General features: G+C 35.7%; 1 protein-coding gene and 1 long non-coding RNA gene across 4 annotated transcripts in view; one reads left to right on the forward strand and one right to left on the reverse strand.

Annotated features, from left to right (window-relative positions):
• LOC115289843 overlaps positions 1-4276 on the reverse strand; it is a 10674-nt gene extending 6398 nt beyond the window's left edge. The window contains exon 1 of the long non-coding RNA XR_003907828.1: positions 3977-4276. This is a non-coding gene — a long non-coding RNA (uncharacterized LOC115289843). The remainder of the gene's footprint in view (positions 1-3976) is intronic.
• Positions 1-22216, forward strand: part of PAPOLG (poly(A) polymerase gamma) — a 30204-nt gene extending 7988 nt beyond the window's left edge. Inside the window, exons 4-22 of one of the 3 annotated variants that reach the window (XM_029937421.1) lie at positions 1514-1595; positions 1836-1945; positions 3209-3262; positions 5263-5374; positions 7144-7233; positions 9427-9565; positions 10192-10264; positions 11252-11372; positions 11636-11720; positions 12132-12185; positions 13703-13822; positions 14924-15033; positions 16388-16509; positions 16752-16927; positions 17313-17401; positions 17486-17706; positions 18680-18745; positions 18930-18986; positions 20810-22216. In XM_029937421.1, coding sequence (XP_029793281.1) covers positions 1514-1595; positions 1836-1945; positions 3209-3262; positions 5263-5374; positions 7144-7233; positions 9427-9565; positions 10192-10264; positions 11252-11372; positions 11636-11720; positions 12132-12185; positions 13703-13822; positions 14924-15033; positions 16388-16509; positions 16752-16927; positions 17313-17401; positions 17486-17706; positions 18680-18745; positions 18930-18986; positions 20810-20908 — 1980 coding nt within the window. In that variant the 3' untranslated portion in view covers positions 20909-22216. Of the gene's footprint in view, positions 1-1513; positions 1596-1835; positions 1946-3208; positions 3263-5262; positions 5375-7143; positions 7234-9426; positions 9566-10191; positions 10265-11251; positions 11373-11635; positions 11721-12131; positions 12186-13702; positions 13823-14923; positions 15034-15830; positions 16510-16751; positions 16928-17312; positions 17402-17485; positions 17707-18679; positions 18746-18929; positions 18987-20809 lie in introns of those variants that run through there. The other 2 variants (XM_029937423.1, XM_029937422.1) reach the window with 2 other exon arrangements.
• Positions 22217-22468: the final 252 nt, after the last annotated feature.

Below are 22468 nucleotides of genomic sequence, written 5' to 3' on the forward strand. Positions count from 1 at the left end.
TATAGTAGATATAATTCTCATTTTCATGAATTTAAATCTAGGTAAGAGATGGGTCATATGTTCAGCAAAAAAAGTCAATAAATGTAATAGAATAGAGGAGAAGAGAGGGGGCTCATCAGAGTAGGTTTCATGAAAAAGGTAGAACTTGAAATGAACTTTGAAAAAATAGTTGGTACTGAGATACCCAGAGAAGGATGGGCAAGTGCTATGTATGGGAGGATGGCAAGTGCAATGGAAAGGAGACTGGATTGTGCAACATGTTGGCAGTTGGGGCTTCAAATGGGAATTTCAGGACCCAAGGCAAGAAAGATCCGTAAGAGCATATTGTGGAGATTCTCAGAATCCAGGAATCCTTCCTTACCTCAGTAGTCAGAAAAGAACACATTAGTAAGTTTTCAGCAGAAGAGTTATAGTAAGAACATCAGCAAGTGAGTTTTGTACAAAAAGAAATAGGAGAAAATACAGACGAAGGACAAGAAGGTAGCTTAAGATCCTAGAATTAAAGGGGTAGTAGTTGAATATAAAGGAGGTGACATGTGAGGGATATAAACTATGAATTGGTAAGCCAAGAAGAATAATGACTATAGATAGAGGGGGTAAGGAAAATGAGGAACAGAAAAGAAATCAGAGGGGATACCTGTTTATCATAGGAAGAATATTTTGTTTCAAGCATGGTTATTGAAGTAGATCCGTATGTCTGAGTGTAAATACCTAATGGGAAGTTAGCATTGGCTGTAGAGAGAGGTGAAAAGTAGCCTTAAAATTCTGGTACAGTCTAAAAGATTTCATTAAAGTTAGATTAGCCTATAAGAAGATCATGTCATGAATGACTCCACTTTCTTGTTTAAATTTTTTTTTAATGTTTTATTTATTTTTGAGAGACAGAGACAGCATGAGCAGGGGAGGGTCAGTGAGAGAGGGAGACACAGAATCCGAAGACAGGCTCCAGGCTCTGAGCTATCAGCACAGAGCCCGACGTGGGGCTTGAACCCACGAACCATGAGATCATGACCTGAGCCGAAGTTGGACGCTTATCTGACTGAGCCACCTAGGTGCCACGAATGACTCCACTTTCTTACAGAAAGGTTGCACAGCTAGAATCAAGAAATTAAGCATATTTGTCACAATAACTAAAGGGGAAATGGAATAAATTAAGTGTATGGTACTGTGAAGAACTAAAAGTGCACTAGTTTGGTGTTTGAGATTTCCTTGGTGACTTCCTTGGAGCCAAAGACAGGTCATTAGAAGGGGCCAAGTCAGGTCAGGTGATAAAAAAATGTTTTCCATAGAGATTTGTGCAGGCATGAATTTGTTTTATCTTCTCTTGGGGAATACTCTCATTACTTCACACTACAGCCCAATAAAGCTCTGAAGTACTTTCACAAATCTCTATTTACCGAAGTTGACAAATGTAGTATACGTTGGTAGTATTTAGGCAACTTTTATGCTAAATAATTTGAAAATGGAATGCCATTTGTTTAATTTAATTTAATTTAATTTAATTTAATTTTAGAATCTCCCACCTTCTGTTGTGGCTACTGTTGGCGGTAAAATTTTCACATTTGGCTCCTATAGGCTTGGAGTACACACTAAAGGTAACTGCTTTTCGGTATTCTACTGATAAGAACTTTTAGTAACCAGCTTTTATTTATTATTAATAATTTGAAAGTAAAGAAGGAAAAATTACCCATTATCTCACTACTCAGAGCTAATCATTGTTAACACTTTCCTATATTCATCTTACACATTTTCTTCTGTACATAATATTTGTATATACTTTTAACAAAAACGTACTTAATTTACTCTTCTTGATTAGAAATAACTTTGATTTGCAGGAGCTGATATTGATGCACTTTGTGTAGCTCCAAGACATGTGGAGAGATCTGATTTTTTTCAGTCTTTTTTTGAGAAATTGAAACATCAAGATGGCATTAGAAACTTAAGAGTAAGTATCCTTTGGTATTTAATATTTTAACTTGTTAAGCTAGGAGTTATGATTGTTGAAATATTTCTTAAGAAGTCACTACATCTGGGGTGCCTGGGTGGCTTAGCCAGTTAAGTGCCCGACTTTGGCCCAGGTCATGGTCTCGCAGTTGGTGAGTTTGAGCCCCACGACAGGCTCTGTGCTGACAGCTCAGAGCCTGGAGCCTACTTCAGATTCTCTGCCTCCCTCCATGCACCTCTCCCACTTGCACTCTGTCTCTCAAAAATTAAAAAAAAAATTTTTTTAATTTTTAATTAAAAAGGAAGTCACTACATTTTATTAAAATGATAAATGATTGAGAACATGGGCTTTACAGTTATATAGACCTGAGTTTGAATCTGGAATCTCCAACATATTGACTCTTAGATTTTAAGTTACCTATTTTTTTTGAACCTAGTTTCCTCAGCTGTAAAATGGAGATGTAGTGGTAACTTGTTATAAAGTTTCTCTCAGGATCAGTGAGATAATTGACATGAACATTTACTATAATATCTGATAAATGGTTGATCATATCAAATGATGCCTATTATTATGTATAAAATTAATAGTAACTCTGTGTATATCTAGCCATTCATTCAGCAAATGAAATTTCAGCACCAGTGATTTGTCAGATAATGTCCTTAGTCCCACAAATATGGGAGTGATTAAGACAAGTTTATGGGAGGGTGGGATTGGGGAAATTAGATAGCTTTAATACTATCTGAAGTGCTAAGATAAGGCGAAGTTGAAAGGATCTGTGAAGTTAAAAGATGTGCTTATTTGGGTATCTGGGAATGGAGAAGGAAGTTAAGAATTTGTTAGGGGGATTAAGGAAAGCTCAGAAAGACCTCATTTCTACTAAATCCAAATTATATTGATTTTATTTTTCTAATAGATTAATCATGAGCTCGGATCATATTTTTATTTCCAGTACTAGTGCTCTTTGTAAATAATCAGTTTTCAGTTTAATCTCCACAAATAGTAAGTACCCAGATGATACTAGTTCTGCCTGCTAGTTTCTGATGAAGATTTTTAGGAGGATAATAAATTTGATAACTATGGTCATGACATTTCAATGTGTTTTAAATAACAGTTACAGAGTAGAAGTACTTTTCTAGAATGTGAGACTAAGAACATTTTTGCTTTTTAGCAAAGTTACTCACATTGGCACTTAGGAAGGATAAAGAAAGGATTATACCTTTGAAGGGATTACTTATGTGTTGTAACTGTCGTCCTCTTTCATAGGCTGTAGAAGATGCCTTTGTACCTGTTATAAAATTTGAATTTGATGGAATTGAAGTAAGTGTTAAATTATTTTTCTGACTTTGGAATTGAACTATTTAATACATAAGCTTTTTTTCAGTTTTGTTTTGTTCTGTAAGTCAGACTGAGATAGACACATATTTTAAAGAATCAAATAATCTTGGGGCGCCTGGGTGACTCAGTTGGTTGGGCATCCGACTTTGGCTTAGGTCATGATCTCACGGTTTGTGGGTTCGAGCCCTGCTTCAGGCTCTGTGCTGACAGCTCAGAGCCTGGAGCCTGCTTTGGATTCTGTGTGTTCCTCTCTCTCTGCCCTCCCCTGCTCATGATCTGTCTCTTTCTGTCTCTCAAAAATAAATAAATGTTAAAAAAAAAAATTTTTTTTTAAGAATCAAATAATCTTTAAATAGTTCCTCACCTTTCTTTCTCCTATTATTGACTTCTCACTGTAGGAAATGAACCAGCTTCTATCCCTACCCCCATGATTTTTATTTATACCCGTTGTATTCCCATAATCTAAAATAATTGTATTACTATAATTTTGGTTGGAACATACTCAATATTTACATTATGATGATCTTATAAATAATTTTCAGAACTGAACATAACGTATACTCGATTACCATTCTTTGCCCTCTGGCACTTTGTTTCTTGGGAGTTAATTGATTTTGCGTTTTGTTTGCTTAGTTTTTATACATAACACTAATTCTCTGTCAAACTCAAGCCAGAACTCAGGTGTTCTGTTCTTACCCATTTAAAACGATATCTGAGTCTTCTCATCTGTTAGAATCCACACCCATCAGCAGCATCCTGGCAGCTTTCTTTACTATCATCCCGGGATTTCCTTTCACTTCTCTCTAGAGTTTTCTTTTTTGACTTCCTGTCATTTTAGTGGCCCTCATCCACTAGCTTCCTGAGAAAGAGCACATATTTTTGAGATCTTGCATGTTTAAAAATGTTGTTTTGTTCTCACACCAAAATAAGACTTTGGCTGAGTACAGAGCTCTAGCTGAGAAACAAGGTATCTCAGTTTTGAAGACCTTGCTTCATTGTCTTCTACCTTCAGTGCTTTGTTGAAAAGTGTGATGCCATTGTGATTTCACATCCTTTGCTTGTGACCTGTTTTATCTGTTTGGACGCTATAATATGATCTTTTTTCCCGGGCTTTATAGTTGTAAAATTCATGATAATGTATTTTGGTGTATCTTTTCAACCAAATATGATAGGCACTAATTGTCCTCTTTGAAGCATTTTGGAAACTCCTGTCATTCTGTTCTTAGAAATTGTATTCTATTGGATTTCCTGCCTTTGTTTTCTCTCCTTTTTCTGTATATTCGACCCCCACCTCTTTATATTTCTGTTCTGCTTTTTGGGGGGTTCTCCTCTTCCAGATCTCCTATTTTCCATTTCTGCTGTCATATTTTAAAGAATAACTTTTTTATTCTCTAAATGTTTATTTCTCTTTATGTGTGTGTGTGTGTGTGTGTGTGTGTGTGTGTGTGTGTTTTAAGCCTTCTCTCCTTTCCTGGATACAATATTTTTTATCTCTGTTTTCTTAAATCTGCTGAGTCAATTACCACTTGTCCATCTGCTTTCATCGTTTTTGCTGTTGTCTCTTTTTATTACCTAGGTCCTAGTGGATGATGCCTTTAAAAACAAAATAATATAAAAAAACAAAATGAAATTTTGCTCATATTTTAATGGGGTTTCAAGAGGGAGTGAATGTAAATGTGTGTTGGATCTGTCATCGTTATCTAGAATTTGACTCATAAGATTTTGATGTTCTTTTTACTCCTTGGCATACATACTAAAATTAAAATGCTTTCCCTTAATTTGCAAACTTAATTACCATCACAGAACTTTGCGGTGATTTTCCCATGTGAGATTGCCTACATAGACTTTTTGAAGTTTTGGTGGACCTTCGGAAACTAATAATTAGAACTTTATACTTTTGAGGTTGGGAGGGGGGAGATTGGACTAGAAGGAGAAAAAGTAATATTTTTCTCTTTTTTTTTTTTTTTTGCATCTTTCCAAAGATTGATCTAGTCTTTGCAAGACTGGCAATACAAACCATATCAGATAATTTAGATCTGAGAGACGACTCTCGACTGAGAAGCCTTGATATAAGGTGTATTCGCAGCCTAAATGGTAAGCTTCTAAAAACAAATCTCAGATATCTGAAAAGAATTAGACAAAGAGATCTTTTGCAGAACTACTATGGAGTTTTCAAGGGATGGGCTAAGTCAATTAAAAATGATGTGATTTTCTTTATATAGATCATCTGACCACATTTAGGCATTTTAAAAGACACATTTATTTGAAACGTTTGTGTTTGTAGTAATGGTGCACAAACTTAATGGTCTCAAGACCCCTTTGCACTCTGAAAATTTATTGAAGACACCAAAGATCTTCCACTTATGTGGGTTATATCTGTAATATTTACCATATTAGAAGTAAAAAAGAACATTTTATAGTATTAGTTTATTTCAAAATAATAACACATTGTAAGTGAATATAAATATATCTTTTGTGTGAGAACCGCATTTTTTGGCATTTTTTCAGATCTCTTCAGTATTTGACTTAATAGAAGACAGCTAGATTATATCTGCTTTTATAGTCAGTCTCTTGTAATATTTTGTTTTGATTGAAGCATAGGAAGAATCTGACCTCTTAAAAATATGTAATTGGAAAAAGGAAGAGAATTTTAATAGCTTTTTCAGAAAATTGTGGATATTCTTTGGTGCTACACCAAAACTTGACCAGCGACAATGTCTTTTTTTTTTCTAGCAGCTTTATTAAGGTATAATCATATGCCATAAAATTTGTCCCTTTTGGGTGTACAGTTCCATAGACTTTATTTACAGAGTTACCCACCACAATCCAATTTTAGAATATTTCATCATCTTCAAAAGATCCCTCTTACACATTTACAGTCATTCTCCTTTCCAACCTCCCAGTCCTAGGCAACCACTAATCTACCTTCTGTCTATAAATTTGCCTTTTCTGGACATTTCATATAAATCGGATTAAACAATATATGGTCTTATGTGTCTGGCTTCTTTCATAATGTGTGTGAGGTTCATTCATGTTTGTAGCATGTATCAGTAGTTCCTTTTTATTTCTAAGTAAAAGATTGTTTTTTTAAAGGTCAATTTGAATATTGAATCTAAAACTGTATCAGTTAACTTTTTATACTGTGTTACATTAAAAATCTATTGGTCTGTATCATTCTTTGAATGGATCTTTTACCCATACATGATTTTATATATAGTTATACCTTGGTCATTTGGAAAACACTGGTTCACAAAGTTATTTGGATATTCTCAGTGTTAACACACATTTCATTATAAAGTACCCCAAAAAAATCACATTAATTAATGTCCCTGCCAGTCTCACCAGACAGGTCTTTAAATATTGGAAGGCTGCCAGGCTCACATTGGCAGATACTAGTTGTCCAAAATTTTAATTTTTACTTAAGCTCAGATTTTATTGTTGGTAACCAGTTTTGTTGTTTGTGTTCCTTGAAGTGAGGGGCTCACTTTGTTCATTTTTTTTAGGATCTTGAAAAAAGCAGCTTGTTCAGCTTTCTTCAGACTTTTTGGACTGCAGAATTCCTTTCCTGTTTGTTTTTTTGTGTTTAGAAGTTGGGGACATTTGATTAACAGTAATGTCAAATGTTGAAGAAAGCTAAAGATATTCAGACCCACATCTTTAATATTTAGTTACATTACCCATGAGCTTTTTAATTCTTTAAAAGCAAAGCGATATCTCATATAAATTTCAAATACATAGAGAAAATAAACCCTCACATTTTATTATCTTTGATATTTTTAACCTTTGAGAGTCTGGAAATTAGAAGCCATCTGAATTAACTTGGTTTTGTTGCATAATGAAAAATGAATGCTTTTTCTTTTCAGGATGTAGAGTTACTGATGAAATTTTGCATTTAGTGCCAAATAAAGAAACTTTTAGACTCACCCTAAGAGCAGTCAAGTTATGGGCAAAACGTAAGTATCCCATATCTCTTAAGTTTGCATTATAAAATTATGGCTTTTGATTACTAAAGATAGAAGCACTTATGGACACTCCTGAGCCTGTTGATGCTGTTGGGGATTGAGGTCTTGTAAATTTTGGGGGATCTATTTATTTCTCAGGTGTAGAGATTTTGGTGCTCTGATAGGTGACTCTACCTCCTTCTTGCTTGGTTGAAAACTAAAAACTTCTGATTTCCCATCTTGGGTTTAAGCCAAGCAGTCAGAATGAGTTAGAACTTGAAGAGTGAAACCCTTGTTGTTCATGCTCTCTGTGGGCAGGACCATCTGACTCATCTTTGTCTCCCCATTACCATCAGAGTATAGTTTGTAGCAGGTATTCTAAATTTATTAAGTGAAGAGCCTTTTTGTTTTGGTCTTATAACACTTTTGTAGTAAAGCCTGGAACCAATTTACATATATACACATAGCATATGGTTCATCAAAGGCCCAATCCTAAGCTGGCACAGCACGTGTTTTATGATTTTTAACTATAAGTCGTGCTATACTTCTGGCACCAGGCTTTACGTAGTCTAATAACACTTTTACCAATAAAACTTTTTGTGATGATGAAAATGTTTTATATCTGTGCTGTCCAAAAAGTAACCATGTGGCTATTGAGCACTTAAAATGTACAACTGAGAAACTGAATTTTTAAATTAAATTAAAATTTAAGAGAAGTAAAAGCATATATTCATACAAAAACTTGGACACACATGTTCATAGTATTCTTTATAATAGCCAAAAAGTAGAGACAGCCTCATGTTCATAAACTGATGAATGGATAAACTAAAGGTGATGGATTTGGCCATAATGTGGAATATTACTTGGCAATAAAAAGGACTGAAGTAAATTCGGTTTATATAAAATGTTCACATTAGGCAAATCTATAGAGGTAAAAAATAGATTAGTACTTGCCTAGGTCTGGGAGCAGATAGAGGAGCAATTGTTAAAGGTTTCTTTTTGGGGTGATGAAAGTGTTCCAGAATTGATTATACTGATGGTTGCACAACTCTGTGAATATACTAAAAGCCATTAATTTTAATATTTACATGGGTGAATTTTATGGTATATGAATGATATTTCAATAAAGCTGTTACCACACACAAAAAAAAAGGTACATATGATTTGTGGCTACCATATTGGAAGTACATAGCTAAAAAGACCTCAGGCAAGTAGAATTTGTCTTTGGGTTCAGTTACCTTGTATAGTCAGGATAAAGTAATTTGCAGGAAAGAAATATCACAATTTTTCTTTCCTTACAAATAAAATGATGTACCATGTTTTGTCAACCCTTAGATGTATATTTTACACACTTAACATATCTGATTTTGACATTCATGTATCCTTTTCTCTTGCTTGCATAGTGGGACATAAAATAACACTATGTTGGGGCACGTAGGTGGCTCAGTTTTTGAAGCATCCAACTCTTGGATTTCGGCTCAGGTCACAATCTCACAGTTCACGGGATCAAGCCCCGTGTTGGGCTCTGCACTGACAGCTCACAGCCCGCTTGGGATTCTCTCTCTGCCCTTCCCCATGCTTGTGCATGTGCACTCTCTCAAAATAAAAAAAATTTTTTTAATGTTCTATTATATAATTGAGGACCTGTTAGTTTTAATGAAATATGGTAATGCTTTCTTATAGATTGCTATAAGAAACCATCATAAGAGAAATTAGTACTATCAATGGAGTATTGTACTTTATGGAGAGGTACCCAAAGTCTGCAAAATACTAAAGTTAGTTCAGCTTTACACTTAATTTTTAAAGGCCCATGAATATAACTAATGAAACATGTATTCTTCATACTTACAAACCCTCCAGATATCTTTCCTCTTTCTTTTAATTTTTTTCTCAACCATAGCTCTTGAAAAGTGGGAAATTCCAGTGTTGTATAGAAGAGCCTGCTTGGGGAGTCACAGCTGAGGCAGGGAACTGAGGAGTGTGTTTTTGGAGGGCAAAGTAGGGGGATAAGTTGCAGCTTATCGTTTACTAATAAAGTTGTGGGCCTAGCATGAAGGTCTGCTTATTGATAGTAATGCTATTTCTATAAGGGAAAGGATAACTAAGCAACATGTCTTAGGAACTAAGTTATCCTGTTCCTTACAGTTGAATGTCATGGATAGTAGTTGATCCTAACAGTAATTAACAAATATATTAATTTTCTAGGACGTGGTATTTATTCCAACATGCTGGGATTCCTTGGTGGTGTCTCATGGGCAATGCTAGTTGCAAGAACTTGCCAATTATATCCAAATGCAGCAGCTTCTACTTTAGTTCATAAGTTCTTTTTAGTTTTTTCCAAGTGGTAAGTATTCATGGGCATACTATCACTATTTACTAACTTCTGCCTGTATGTAAATTTGTTTGGCAATTTAAGAGAGATGCAGAGACTTTTTCTCTTGTCTTAATTCTTTTTAAGTTAAAAGTTTAAAAATGTGAAATTTGCGACCATAATAAGACCCCAATGATGCCTTCTTCTGGCATTGGGAGGTTCTTTTACCTTGAGAGTGGTCATGATAGATTTGGCTCTGCTGACTACTAGCTATATAGAGGTTAACATCTCCTATGTAAAGTGGAGGTGATAATCATAGCCACCGCATTGATTTATTAGGAGTATTTTCAGTTAATGTCAGCTCTTACTGCTATTAAATGTTGAGCTAAGTCCTAAGCAAATTGAAGGGGAGAATTCAGATTTAAATTAGCTACAGCTTAATGGGCAAAACAATATTTGCCCTTTCATAAGAAACATTTAAAATAAGCTGCTTTTTCTTTTGTATACTTCCTTCCCTTGCCCAATTTTTTTTTAAATACCAAATAGCTGCCCATAATGTTTTTGCTGTATGAAAGTTGAAACAGTCTTAACAATTTTAATGTTTCATATAGTTCCTGAAGTGAGGTCCTATGTCAGTTAATTTGCCTTATTCATGTTAGGGAATGGCCAAATCCTGTTCTGCTGAAACAACCGGAAGAAAGCAATTTGAATTTGCCTGTTTGGGATCCTCGGGTATGTGACTTATTATGGAAATTAATTAAGCCTTTAGGGGCTCCTGGGTGGCTCAGTCGGTTGGATAAGTGTCCAACTTTGGCTCAGGTCATGATCTTCACGGTTCGCAGGTTGGAGCCCCGCATCAGGTTCTGTGCTGACAGCTCAGAGCCTGGAGCCTGTTTCAGATTCTGTTGTCTTCTTCTCTCTCTGCCCCTTCCTTGTTCGCACTCTCTGTCTCAAAAATAAACATTAAAAAAAAAAAACATTTAAAAAAAACTTTTAGGAAAAGGATTCTCTAAACCGCAATCTAATTTCTTTTATTTCTGCTCATCTTCCTTCTGAATAGTATAGTTCTTTCCTTCTGTCTGCTGTGTATTTTGATGAAGATGACCTTTATCTCAATTTCTGATCCAGATGTTATTAAAAATCATCCATGTAAGACTAGATGAGTGGGTATATCAACCAGAATGTCATAATTCATTGCTAACTATTGTCTTATGAGTAATTACTTACCACTCAAAGTGCTGAAGTCAGTAAGAGGTTTACTCTGCAGCGCACTTTAAAGCAGACCCACGGCCCTAAGCTGGCACAGCGCCCACCTTGCATCTTAATTTGCTTTTACATTGAGTGCTCATTCCTCTGAGCTCCCCAGGGGAAATTATTACCCTTTGAGTTGGTGCAGAAAGAGGAGTGGGAAACCATGGGATTAATGCTTTTTGCAGCTATGAGACTGTGTTCCTTGGTTTTAAAAGACCATTGTTCATAAGATGCATCATCAGTTTAACAGCTTTTCAGGGGCAAAATAAACTTCTGCAGAGTTTCTGTTCACTGTCAGATACATCTGACTTCAGAAACAAATGTAGTTGGGGAGGGAAAATGTACTTCTTAGAATTGAGGAAATGTAGTATTAAATTTATATTTCATATTCTTCAGACTTTTGGGGAAATGAAGTGAGGACAGCTGAAATAGGAGAATAGATCAATTATTCTGCTTCTAATTTCACAGGTAAATCCATCAGATAGGTATCATCTCATGCCCATAATCACCCCTGCCTACCCACAGCAGAATTCTACGTATAATGTGTCTACTTCAACTCGAACAGTAATGGTAGAAGAATTTAAACAAGGTAAACCTGTTGGCCCTTTGCCCTTTATGTATTCTGACAAGTTTTTGGTTTATAATAGTTTTATTCTAAAGTGCATTATATTAAGTCCAAAATGGAACCAGCCCAATCTGTTTGAAATTGATTTTTGTGTTCTGAGAAATTACTTTTTTTTCCCCCACTCAAGAGTTTGTTGAGGTTAGAGGTTTTGGGGTAGGTTGATACAGGAACTGATAATAAAATAGCCAGTTTTCAAAATCAGTGTCTCTGTCTCATTTTTAATTTAGGCCTTGCAGTCACAGATGAAATTCTTCAAGGGAAATCAGACTGGTCCAAACTACTTGAACCACCAAATTTTTTCCAAAAGTATAGGTATTTGAAATTTTGCATTTTGTATGTGTGTGTCTGTGTGTGTGTGTGTCTGTGTTTAAAGAAGAATTTTAAACTTACAAAGTTTTTATATGATGAGTGGCTCTTGTCCATTATCTTTCAAATGAGGAAGAGAATAGGTTAGCAGAAATCTTTAATGATGAGTTTATGTATTCTAGTGGTATCTCACCCAGTATTAATAGTTTTTTGTTTTTAGTGGATTAGATCTATAGAGTCTAGGATTAATTTTGTGAAAATCAGAGCATGTTCTAATTTTCATAAACTTTGTGTCTGCATTAGTTCTTACATTCATTGGGAGGAAGAAAGAAAAAGTAATGATGGAAAAGCAGACCTAACAATGATTCTGGCTTCTTTTTTTTTTTTTCCATGATTGTTGCTAAAAATTCTTCGTAGACATTATATAGTATTGACTGCCAGCGCATCAACAGAAGAAAACCATCTAGAGTGGTAAGACTGATATTTAAGTTCTGTACTTAAATTTGTAGTGAAAACATATTTATATGATGCTTTAGGTTTATAAAACACTTTACCATCAAAATTTGTAAATCTTACTAGTGACTGTTACACATGACCATGGAGCATCAGTGTTTAAGAAATGCCATCAAACCAGTGTTTCAGAATTCAAAGTAATTGATACTTTAAACAAGATAAGGATATATGTATGTTCTTTGCCTTTGCCACTTCTCAGACTTAAGTAAAATAGTGAGGCACATTAGACAATTCTGATACCTAGCCTCTTACTGAGTTTTCTATCCTTGCCATCATGTTTCCCCTTCAAAACTAAAAGGAAAAGACATTTTATATATTCTTTTAATTTAGGAGATTAGGGACATGAAAGCTTCTGTCAACAGATAAGAGGCATTTTTGGTCAAGGAACAATGCTTCCTTTGTAGTACATCTGAGTTCATGCACTTTCCCTACAATGTATTGACATCCCTAACTCTTATCAGGCAGAAGCTGTTAGGCCACCAGAGATGGTTGTGCTTTCCTCAGGTTGGACTTCTGGGACAGAAAAATATGATACTGTCTTATTTCTATTATCAAAGTTTAGTGCTTATTTTATTGATAATGAAAGAGGCACTGAAATTTTTTTCACTAAAATAAAGCATTTTATTTGTCTAGATTGGGGATCAGGAAACTATGGTCTGGGCCAAACCTACTCTGCCACATGTTTTTATAAATAGTTTTATTGAAATACAGCCACACTCACTCATTTATATGTTGTATATGGCTGCTTTCCTGCTACATGGCAGAGTTGAATAGCCACAAAGCCCAAAATATTTACTCTCTGGCCAACACTGAGCAGTAACTCAGTGTTTTATAAATGTGCTGTTGAAACACACACAATTATAACGTGTAAGCTTTTTTAAGTGTTTGAATAATGTAAAAATGTTCTTGTAGTTTTTCAAATTAATAAAATCATTAATAAAAAATAGTAAATTAACATAGCTGACAGCAGTTACATTTCATAAATGAGATAGAAAATAAAGTTGCAGAAACCTGATCAAACTTTCTGTATTTTAGTAGCATCTGATCTGACTTTACTGAATTCTTTTTTAAATGCAATATCTAGTACCAATTTTATGAAAATCAGAGCATGTTTTATTTCATATATCTTAGCCTTAGGGTTTAGATATAAGATCTGAAAGTGAAAAAATATTTAGAGCCCGATTAACCAATAGTTTTTGTTCATGTTCAGATCATGACTATTTTATGGTCTAGATAGACAGGGTAGTTTAGATTGGGAATTCATTAAGTAGATCAGTTCTTTTAAAGAGTGGGGGTGGGTGGTGCACAGAAATTGACAGAGTAACTTGTCATTTACTTAAATGGCATTTTAAACAGTCCCTAATATATTCGACTGATTTTCTTTTTTTTTTAATGAAAATGTAAAGCATCGTAGCTGTCATACACTTTTTGGGTTACTTAGATGTAGTTTCCAGATTTCATATGTTCTATTTCAGGGTTGGATTAGTAGAATCAAAAATCCGTGTGCTTGTTGGAAACTTGGAACGGAATGAGTTTATTACTCTTGCCCATGTAAATCCCCAGTCATTCCCAGGAAATAAGGAACATCATAAAGAGTAAGTTAATTATTGTTTAATACTGTATTTCTTAAATAATGTTATTTGACAAGCATTATTTTAAGATCAGTTGTGACATTGTCATTTAATGAGCATTGATGGGGATGATGATACATTATGTGGTCTTACAACTAGTCTAGTGGTCGTAAAACTAGTATATACTGTGTTGGTAGCCCACAGACCCCAAGAGAAACTCCCATCACAAGATTTAGAGCATCTTTATGAATATATTTAATAAGTCACTTTCAAAGCCCTTTAATTCTTTTTATAATAACACAGGGTTACTGATCTAGTGTTTTTGGTGTCAGTTTTAAGAATTAGTCAAACCAGGGGCTCCTGGGTGGCTCAGTTGGTTAAGCAGCCGACTTCGGCTCAGGTCATGATCTTACAGTTCGTGGGTTTGAGCCCCGCGTTGGGCTCTGTGCTGACAGCTCAGAGCCTAGAGCCTGCTTCCGATTCTGTGTCTCCCTCTCTCTCTCTGACCCTCCCCCGCTCACACTTTGTCTCTCCCTCTCAAATATAAATAAATGTTAAAAAAAATTAAAAAAAAAAAAAAAGAATTAGCCAAACCAGAGTTGGCCACCTGGGTGGTACAGTCAAGCATCTGACTCTTGATCTCAGCTCAGGTCATGATCTTACAGTTCCTGTGAGTTCAAGCCCCACATCCACATGGGGCTCTGTGCTGATGGTGCAGAGTCTGCTTGGGATTCTGTCTCTCCTCTCTGCTTCTCCCCTGCATGCACACCCTCTTTTTTTCTCTCAAAATAAATAAACTTCAAAAAAAAAAAAAAAAAGAATTTAGCCAAACAAGGGTGTCTGGGTGGCTCAGTCAGTTAAGCATCAGAGTCTTGATTTCAGGTCAGGTCATGACCTCACAGTTCATGAGTTTGAGCCTTTGGGCAGAGCCTGCTTAGGATTCTCTCTCCCTCTCTCTCTGTGCCTCCCCTGCTCATGCTCGCTCTCAATAAATAATTAAAGTTACAAAAAAAAATTGCCAGACCATTGCAATTTGTATTTTATGTTTCCATAGAGACAGTTTGAATTACCTGTAAAATGTAAAAATAATAATAATAATGGAACTTAAAAATTTTTATTTTATAGCAACAATTATGTATCGATGTGGTTCCTTGGAATAATTTTTCGGAGAGTAGAAAATGCAGAAAGTGTTAACATAGATTTGACCTATGATATACAGTCGTTTACCGACACAGGTAAGACTTTGTCATCATGGAGCTGTGATTCTCAAGTTTGCTTGTAATGCAGTATCATCTGCCATGGATCAGCTAGCTAGATTTGTTAGTTGGTTCAGTGAATGTTGTACATCCATATTATGAAAACCTATGCTATTTAAAAGGTATAATGAAACAGTTTCCAAGACTTATTAAGTGGGAGGAAAATTGCAAAACAGTATGCTACAAATTCTATAAATAAGTAAAAATAAATACACATTTACTTATAAATACCTAGAATATCTTTGAAAGGATATAGTTTTTTTTAAGGTGGTAGAACTGGTTGCTTTTTAGGTTAAGGAGCCAGGTGTGTCGTGCTCGCTTGGGCAGCACATACACTAAAACAGGAGACAGGTGTGTCCCAGGGATGGCTGTGAGGAAACTTCAATCTGTTCTCTTTGAACTGTGTGAGTTTTATACCAAGTTATGGTATTATCTGTTTCAGAACAAAAAAAGAAGACTAAAGAAACTATACAGGTTATTTTTATTTTCAAGGTGTACAGATACATGCACAATTATGAAGATGACTTGATTTTTACATTTTTTATATATAGGGTCAGTCAGTATAGCCTTGATTATGTTTCAGAATCAGGAAAAGAGTGTCTTTCACATCTTGCTCCCTAATAACAGCTCTCTGGAATATCTTAATGTATCTTTTATAAATTTGGAGTTCTATTAATCTAGAATAGTGTACATTCATACTATTAATACTTTTGGCTTGCTTATTGAGTTTTCTAAATTCTTCTAAATTAGCTTTCACATTTATCGTGAAAATGCAGATTCCTGTACATCACGTCGGCACTACCAAATCCCACACTCTGTGAGTGGAGCCAGAGAATCTGCAAGTTGAACAAGTACTCCTGGTGATGCTTCTATAAGCAATCTGGAATGAAAACATGGATATACATTTTTCCATTCTAATTTGGGCTCATTTTTCCAAAAGCAGTAGATTGGGAAGCTCTGTTTATTGTAGATTTATAGAATGTTCTTCTCCTGATAGAGATTCTGAGACCCCCAAGCGAGGAGATAATTTACCACATTTCACAGTAATTAACTATGCAAAAGACGCCTCTCCTCTGTGTCTTAATCAGCTTATGATCTGATTTGGTATTCATAGTTAAATGTACATTAAGTAATTTTTGTTCATAAAACTGACTTTGTTATAAGATGTGAAAAGCACTAGAAAGGGACCCTAGGGCTATGTGTATATTTGTTCTGTAAGAAAGGTGGGTATGTTTGAGATTATGGGCGGATACCAAATGTATGCATTTTGGAAAAAAACAGACCTCTTGGTTCAGAAAGAAGTTGCCCGTTTAACATACTAACATTGTTACAGTGTACAGACAGGCAAACAATATAAACATGCTAAAGGAAGGGATGAAAATTGAAGCAACTCATGTTAAAAAAAAGCAACTTCATCACTACCTTCCAGCAGAGATTCTTCAAAAGAAGAAAAAGGTAAGTTTGTAACCTTAATTCTCCAGTATGCTTACCCTCAGACAAATGCTCCTGGGATCAGATTGGCAGTCTCACAGCTCCCAAACCTATTAAGAAAAAAGGAAAGGAAAGGACAATTCAGTCTAGAACCGAAATGTCCCCTTCATTCATCTCAAAAGATGATTCCTTTTACGTACTTCGGACTTTTGAAACCAGTAATTATTCTTATTTGCTTTGTGAAATCCTGCTTTTCCCTCTTTCAGCAAAGTCTTTCTGATGTCAGTCGAAGTTCAGGTGGACCTCAATCCAAAAGATCATCTCTGGATAGCAATTGTTTGGATAGCTCCAGAGACACTGATAATGGAACTCCTTTTAATTCCCCAGTGTCTGCAAGCAAACCATCCAAGCCTGACATTTCTCCTTCAGGAGAAACAGAAAGGTCTGCATTTCAGAATTTTCCTCGCAGTCTTCAGTTTGAGCACAATGTAAACTTTTTCTGTCCTTAGCTAAATATCTTAAGTGTTAAAATATCTTAGCAGTTACTAGTCATTTTCTGGGCAGAAATACTTGACAACGCATTGTAATCCTGTGGGACATGTTAAGGCTCATAAATCTGTAGGACTTGAAAAAGTACACGGAAACGCACGGGTTTTTCAGTTTTTTCCCCGCTTTTCACTCAGCCCTCTGCCTTTTTTCTGCTTTGCTCTTCCTCCAATGAAATGTTTAAGTAGGACTACTTAAAAGAAGTCATTCTGAATGGTAGAATATGAGTGTTTTAATTAAGTCACACAAATTATTTAACGATATTTCAACACTTTCAATAGGAATAATACTGAGCCTGCTGCTGTAATTGCGGAAAAGCCACTGAGTGTCCCACAAGCCCAAGGACTGTCTATCCCAGTCATTGGTGCAAGTAGGTATCAGCACTTTTGTTAGTAATCATTCTACTATGTATGTATGTATGTAATTACTAGAATTTTTCTTTTTTCCTCTTCAGAAGTCGACTCTGCAGTAAAAGCCGTATCGCCCCCAGCTGTGTGTACCATTCCTACTGTAGTCGGACGAAATGTCATTCCTAGAATACCAACACCCCACACCCCTGCCCAGGGACAGCCGCATCTTAATGGAATGTCAAACATAACTAAGAATGTTGCACACAAGAGGTCCCATTCCCCATCTATAGATGGGTCTTCTAAGAGGTTGAAAGAAATAGAAAAGGTAAAGTTACAACCTTAGCAGTAATTCAGTACTTCATTTTTTTTTTTTAAGTTAAACTAGCACCAGAGAAATTTACAGTTTTCCATAGCTGTTTTAGATTTCCGTTAGGATTTGACTGTTTAAAAAGAGTACTTATGGGGATGGGGGGAGGGGAAAATGTGTGATGGGCATGAAGGAAGGCACTTGCTGGGATGAGTACTGGGTGTTATATGGAAACCAACTGGATAATAAACCGTAAAATAAAAAAAGATTTGTTAACATAAACTGGAATACAGGAAGGGTTAAAAAGAAAAGTAAATGAACATGAAGTTGAGGATTTAACAAAAAAAGAAAGAAAAGAAAAAAAGAATATTTACCCAAACACTACAGGAATAATACTGATTGTTCATCCCAAATTCAAATTACTGGGGCGCCTGGGTGGGTCAGTCGGTTAAGCGACTGGCTTCAGCTCAGGTCATGATCTCACAGTTCATGGGTTCGAGCCCCGCGTCGGGCTCTGTGCTGACAGCTAGCTCAGAGCCTGGAGCCTGCTTTAGATTCTATATCTCCCTCTCTCTTTGACCCTCCCTTGCTCATACTGTCCCTCTCTGTCTCTCAAAAATAAATAGAAACATTAAAAAAAAAAACCAACTTACCAAGTTCAAATTACTAAAACTTGATCTGAAAACTTGAATAATTGGTCTGAGTTTCCCTTTGACTTACACAGAAGTTACTGTTGGTAACCAGTCTTATTTACTGCATGTTATAATGTTGATGCCCTCTGCCTCCAGTAGGTGGTGGTAAAACTGTTATCATCTGAATTGATTTAATCAAAAAGGTCACTCAAGTTGTAGAAGTTAAGGGTGGCAGCTAAATTTAGTCTAAGTTGTAGTAGTTTTGAATGGCCTTATCACTAGTCCCTCAGTTTATATAGATTGTATGGGTTTTATAAGTGATGTGATAATAGCAATTTATCTTAATATTTATATTCCAGTTTATTCGACTTGAATCAACATTTAAGGAATCTCGTGCTCCCGAAGACAGAAAAAGAAAAGCAGTGGTAAATATGTTAATAGTGTGCTTCAAAATACTACTTTCAAAGAGCCAAGTGATCAGGAAAAGTACTGTATTTTAAACTGGAGCAGATTAGATAGGTCTGTGAAGTTTGGGTTATGTTTTATTTTGTGTAGACATAACTGTATGTAGGAAGGAAAATTTTCATTTGTATATAATTCTATTTTTAGGATGCCCTTGGAGGAGAATGTATGCCTATTCCAACTATTGATACATCACGCAAAAAGGTAACAGTTTTATTCATAGGTAACCTGAAGGTACAAAAAGTGTAAGAGCCTTGCACTGGGTGAAAGAAAAGGTTAATACGATTTTGTCCCTGTCCTCAAAGTCTACCAGTATAGTTGGGAATTAGGGTAGAAACGCACACAGGGTCTGGTCCTAAATGTATGTACTCTCAAAGTCAAGAAAAGAGGAAGTAATTTAAGACTTCACTATTTATTCACATTACATCAACCTTTATTTTTAAAGAAGTTTAGTGCTCAGCACCGTAATTCCTTCAGCACTTGATAGCAGATCTTTTACTGTATACCATTGCTTACTGTCAAAATTTAAGCTCAATACTTACTAATATTTTGGAAGAACCTAATGTAATGGTATACAGAGTACTTTTAAGACCTGAGCCTAATGAGCCCCTAAATCTCAACATTTATTTTCCGAAGAATTACCATTGAAACTAGTAACACGGTATTAAGCCTGGAAGCTAAGAAATAGGTGCTCAAACCTCAGCCTTCTATAGATCAGAGAAGCCCTTCTCTGAGCACTTACAGTGAACAAAATGGCTTATTTTCACCCCCATCAAAAAAATACTTTGCACAGTCAGCCAGGTTCCTTACAGTGTAATGGCCATCTAATCTTTTTAAAGTTTATTTTGAGAGAGTTGGCGGGGGGAGGCAGAGAGAGAATCCCAAGCAGGCTCCATGCCATCAGCATAAGCCCAGTGCAGGGCTCAGTCTTCCGAACCATGAGATTATGACCGGAGATGAAATCAAGAATCAGATGCTTAACAGACTGAGCCACCCAGGCGCCCCTGTACTGGTTATCTTAAAGTATATAATATCATACTTTCCATTAACTGTATTATTCATAGAATTTCTGTTAACATAGAGTGTTACAAAAAATACAAATATAGGATTATATGTGATACTAGAAGAAAAAATCTGATATGGTTATTAAGGTATGAGAGCATGAAATTATTTGCCTGGGTCTGGGTTCAAAATATTTCAAGTATAAAGAGTAAGGATATAAACCAAACCAGAGTGGCAAAATTTTAATAATGTGCATCTTGGTTATGATGTTAAAGCCTTCACTGTCCTAGTCTCTACTTTTCTTGTATGTCTGAAATTTCTCATGTTTTTTGAATGGCTGTGGGTGTATAGGTTTAGCCAAGTTAGTAACTTGAGAGAATTAACTTTTACCTACTCTTTCCATCACACAACTATCTGTGAGAGGTCTCTCTCTCAGTGTCTCAGAATTTACCTTCATTGTATAATCGTCTTTGGTCTCCTCAGAAGCCTTCATGTAGATGTTTCACTGTCACTGAAGTTACGTTACCTGGTCTGACTACGAAGTCCGTTTTCCTGAAAACTTTCCTGACAAGTTTGATTTATAGTGTTGTTCTCCATGAATATATTATAGAAATTAACTGGATATCGTGTTTTCTTCTGTAGCACACTCATTCCACCGAGCACCCCGACACTTTCCTGCTTAGTGACTCTGCTCTTCCTACTTCCCTTTACCATTGCCTGACTTTGGGGACGGACTGTGTTCTTTGTGCATTTCTCAGTCCAGAAGTAGGGAGTCATTTAACAAAATCCTTTTTCCTATACATACGCTCCTCCCACTTGTACCTTTTTACTGTGCCTCTGACTGCATTAAGAAAAGCCCCCAAACCGGGGAAATGACCATGAACATTGGAAGAAAGTAGTCAACACATATGTGAGTGTTTAAGAGCTTAAAGAATTTGGAGGAAAACAGTTTTATGACTGATTTACTAATTAGGGCTTTATAATATGTTTGCTTTTCTTTCTTTATTTCTGTTCCTTTCTAATAGAGACTACCCAGTAAAGAACTACCAGATTCATCATCTCCAGTTCCAGCAAACAACATCCGAGTCATCAAAAATTCCATTCGACTGACCCTTAATCGGTAAAAGCAGTGCCTCCTTACTTAAGTGAATATGCAATCATTTAGTGGCATAGATGCAGCCACTCTTTTTAAAATAGAAGTGGCTGTTGCACATAAAATAAGATGAAAGTTACAGTCATCGGACTAACAACCTTGAAGTGGTTTTTGAACTCTCACACTTTGACCTGCAGATGCCGTAGCATTCTCTCATTGATTGCTACGCACGCTTCTGTGAGGATCATCTGCTGTCAAATTGTCATCCACAATGTTATGGCTTTGCGTTGGAGGTTTTACTGCCTTAACTTTCGATGCTTGTTTCTCTGTTGTGGGAACCAGTTCTCAGCTCTTTGGACATGGATAAAACAAGTCCCCAATTTTTTTTTTTAAGTCTTATGTTGTAATCATTGTATAGAACTGAAAAAGTTGAAAACAAAAAAAAATTGTCTTGTAATTTTCTAAATGTTAACACATTTACTTTAGCCTTGAAGCCACTTTGTGAAACCTGAGATAAATGAATGTGAGGTATCTTTTTTGCGTCCCTCATTTGTGTAGATGTACTTATTGTCTATTGTGTTGATTTAAATTATTTTTTTTTCCAGAATGGCACATGGAATATTTAAATTTTTATTTTTTTGTGCCTTTCTGTCCAAATGTTGCATAGTTACCAAGGAGGATTAGTCCAGTGATTACATAAGAGTTGGGCACCATATAATTCTCTATATTTTGCCTCCCATGGAGGCCTTCGAAATGCATCTTTATTAAGAATCAAAATATGACCAAGATACTGAAAGTCAGTATGTGAGCGGTGAGGTTGTTACACCTCCTAGCTCATGCCGTTCTTGTTCGTTGGCTGGTATTTTTACCGAAGAGCAACTCCTTCCAGCATCAATAATGAGGTACTTTTGAGTACGGCAGACTTGTATTCCTGAGGTGTAAAATTAACTTGGCATGATAATTCTTGACCATTATGTACCCCACAACTTCAAATAGTTTCTTTATGGACTAGGCATGCAGAAATAAGCAGTGGATTTTACTGAAACCTAAAGGCATTTTTTGAACGACATTGTTACCAACCATTAATTGGCTCAGGACCTTTGTAATTTTTATTTAACTATGAGTTGTCTTTTTTTACACTGCTTTTTTCAATGCATTTCTTAATATTTTTTAAGTTTCATGAATGCATGCTCAGTTTATTAAAATCCATAACCATGTAATTCTTGTAATATGTTGATTCAGTGTTTTGTAAATGAAGTCGTATGTATTTTCAGAGTATTTTTGTATGTACTGTAAGATACCATCTTTTCAAAGAGAAAACTTTAAAACCTTTACTGTCTCTCTTTAGTCTAATTTTTTAAATATGGATTATGCTTGAAAATGTATAGATTGCACAGCCCGGAATGCTGGTATTTATACCTTCTTCAACTCTCACTCAGCAACTTAGTAGGTTCTGAATCAGGAAATACACAAAATGGTACATTTGAATGGAGCAGAGAAAATACTTGGTTGTGTATCTTATAGGACCCGTGGGACCCATTTAGCCCGTGGAGTAATAGTCCATTTTCTCTTGCAAGCCCCTTAACCTCTG

The sequence above is a fragment of the Suricata suricatta genome, chromosome 4, assembly GCF_006229205.1.
Source record: "Suricata suricatta isolate VVHF042 chromosome 4, meerkat_22Aug2017_6uvM2_HiC, whole genome shotgun sequence".
In the NCBI taxonomy this organism is placed as follows: Eukaryota; Metazoa; Chordata; class Mammalia; order Carnivora; family Herpestidae; genus Suricata; species Suricata suricatta.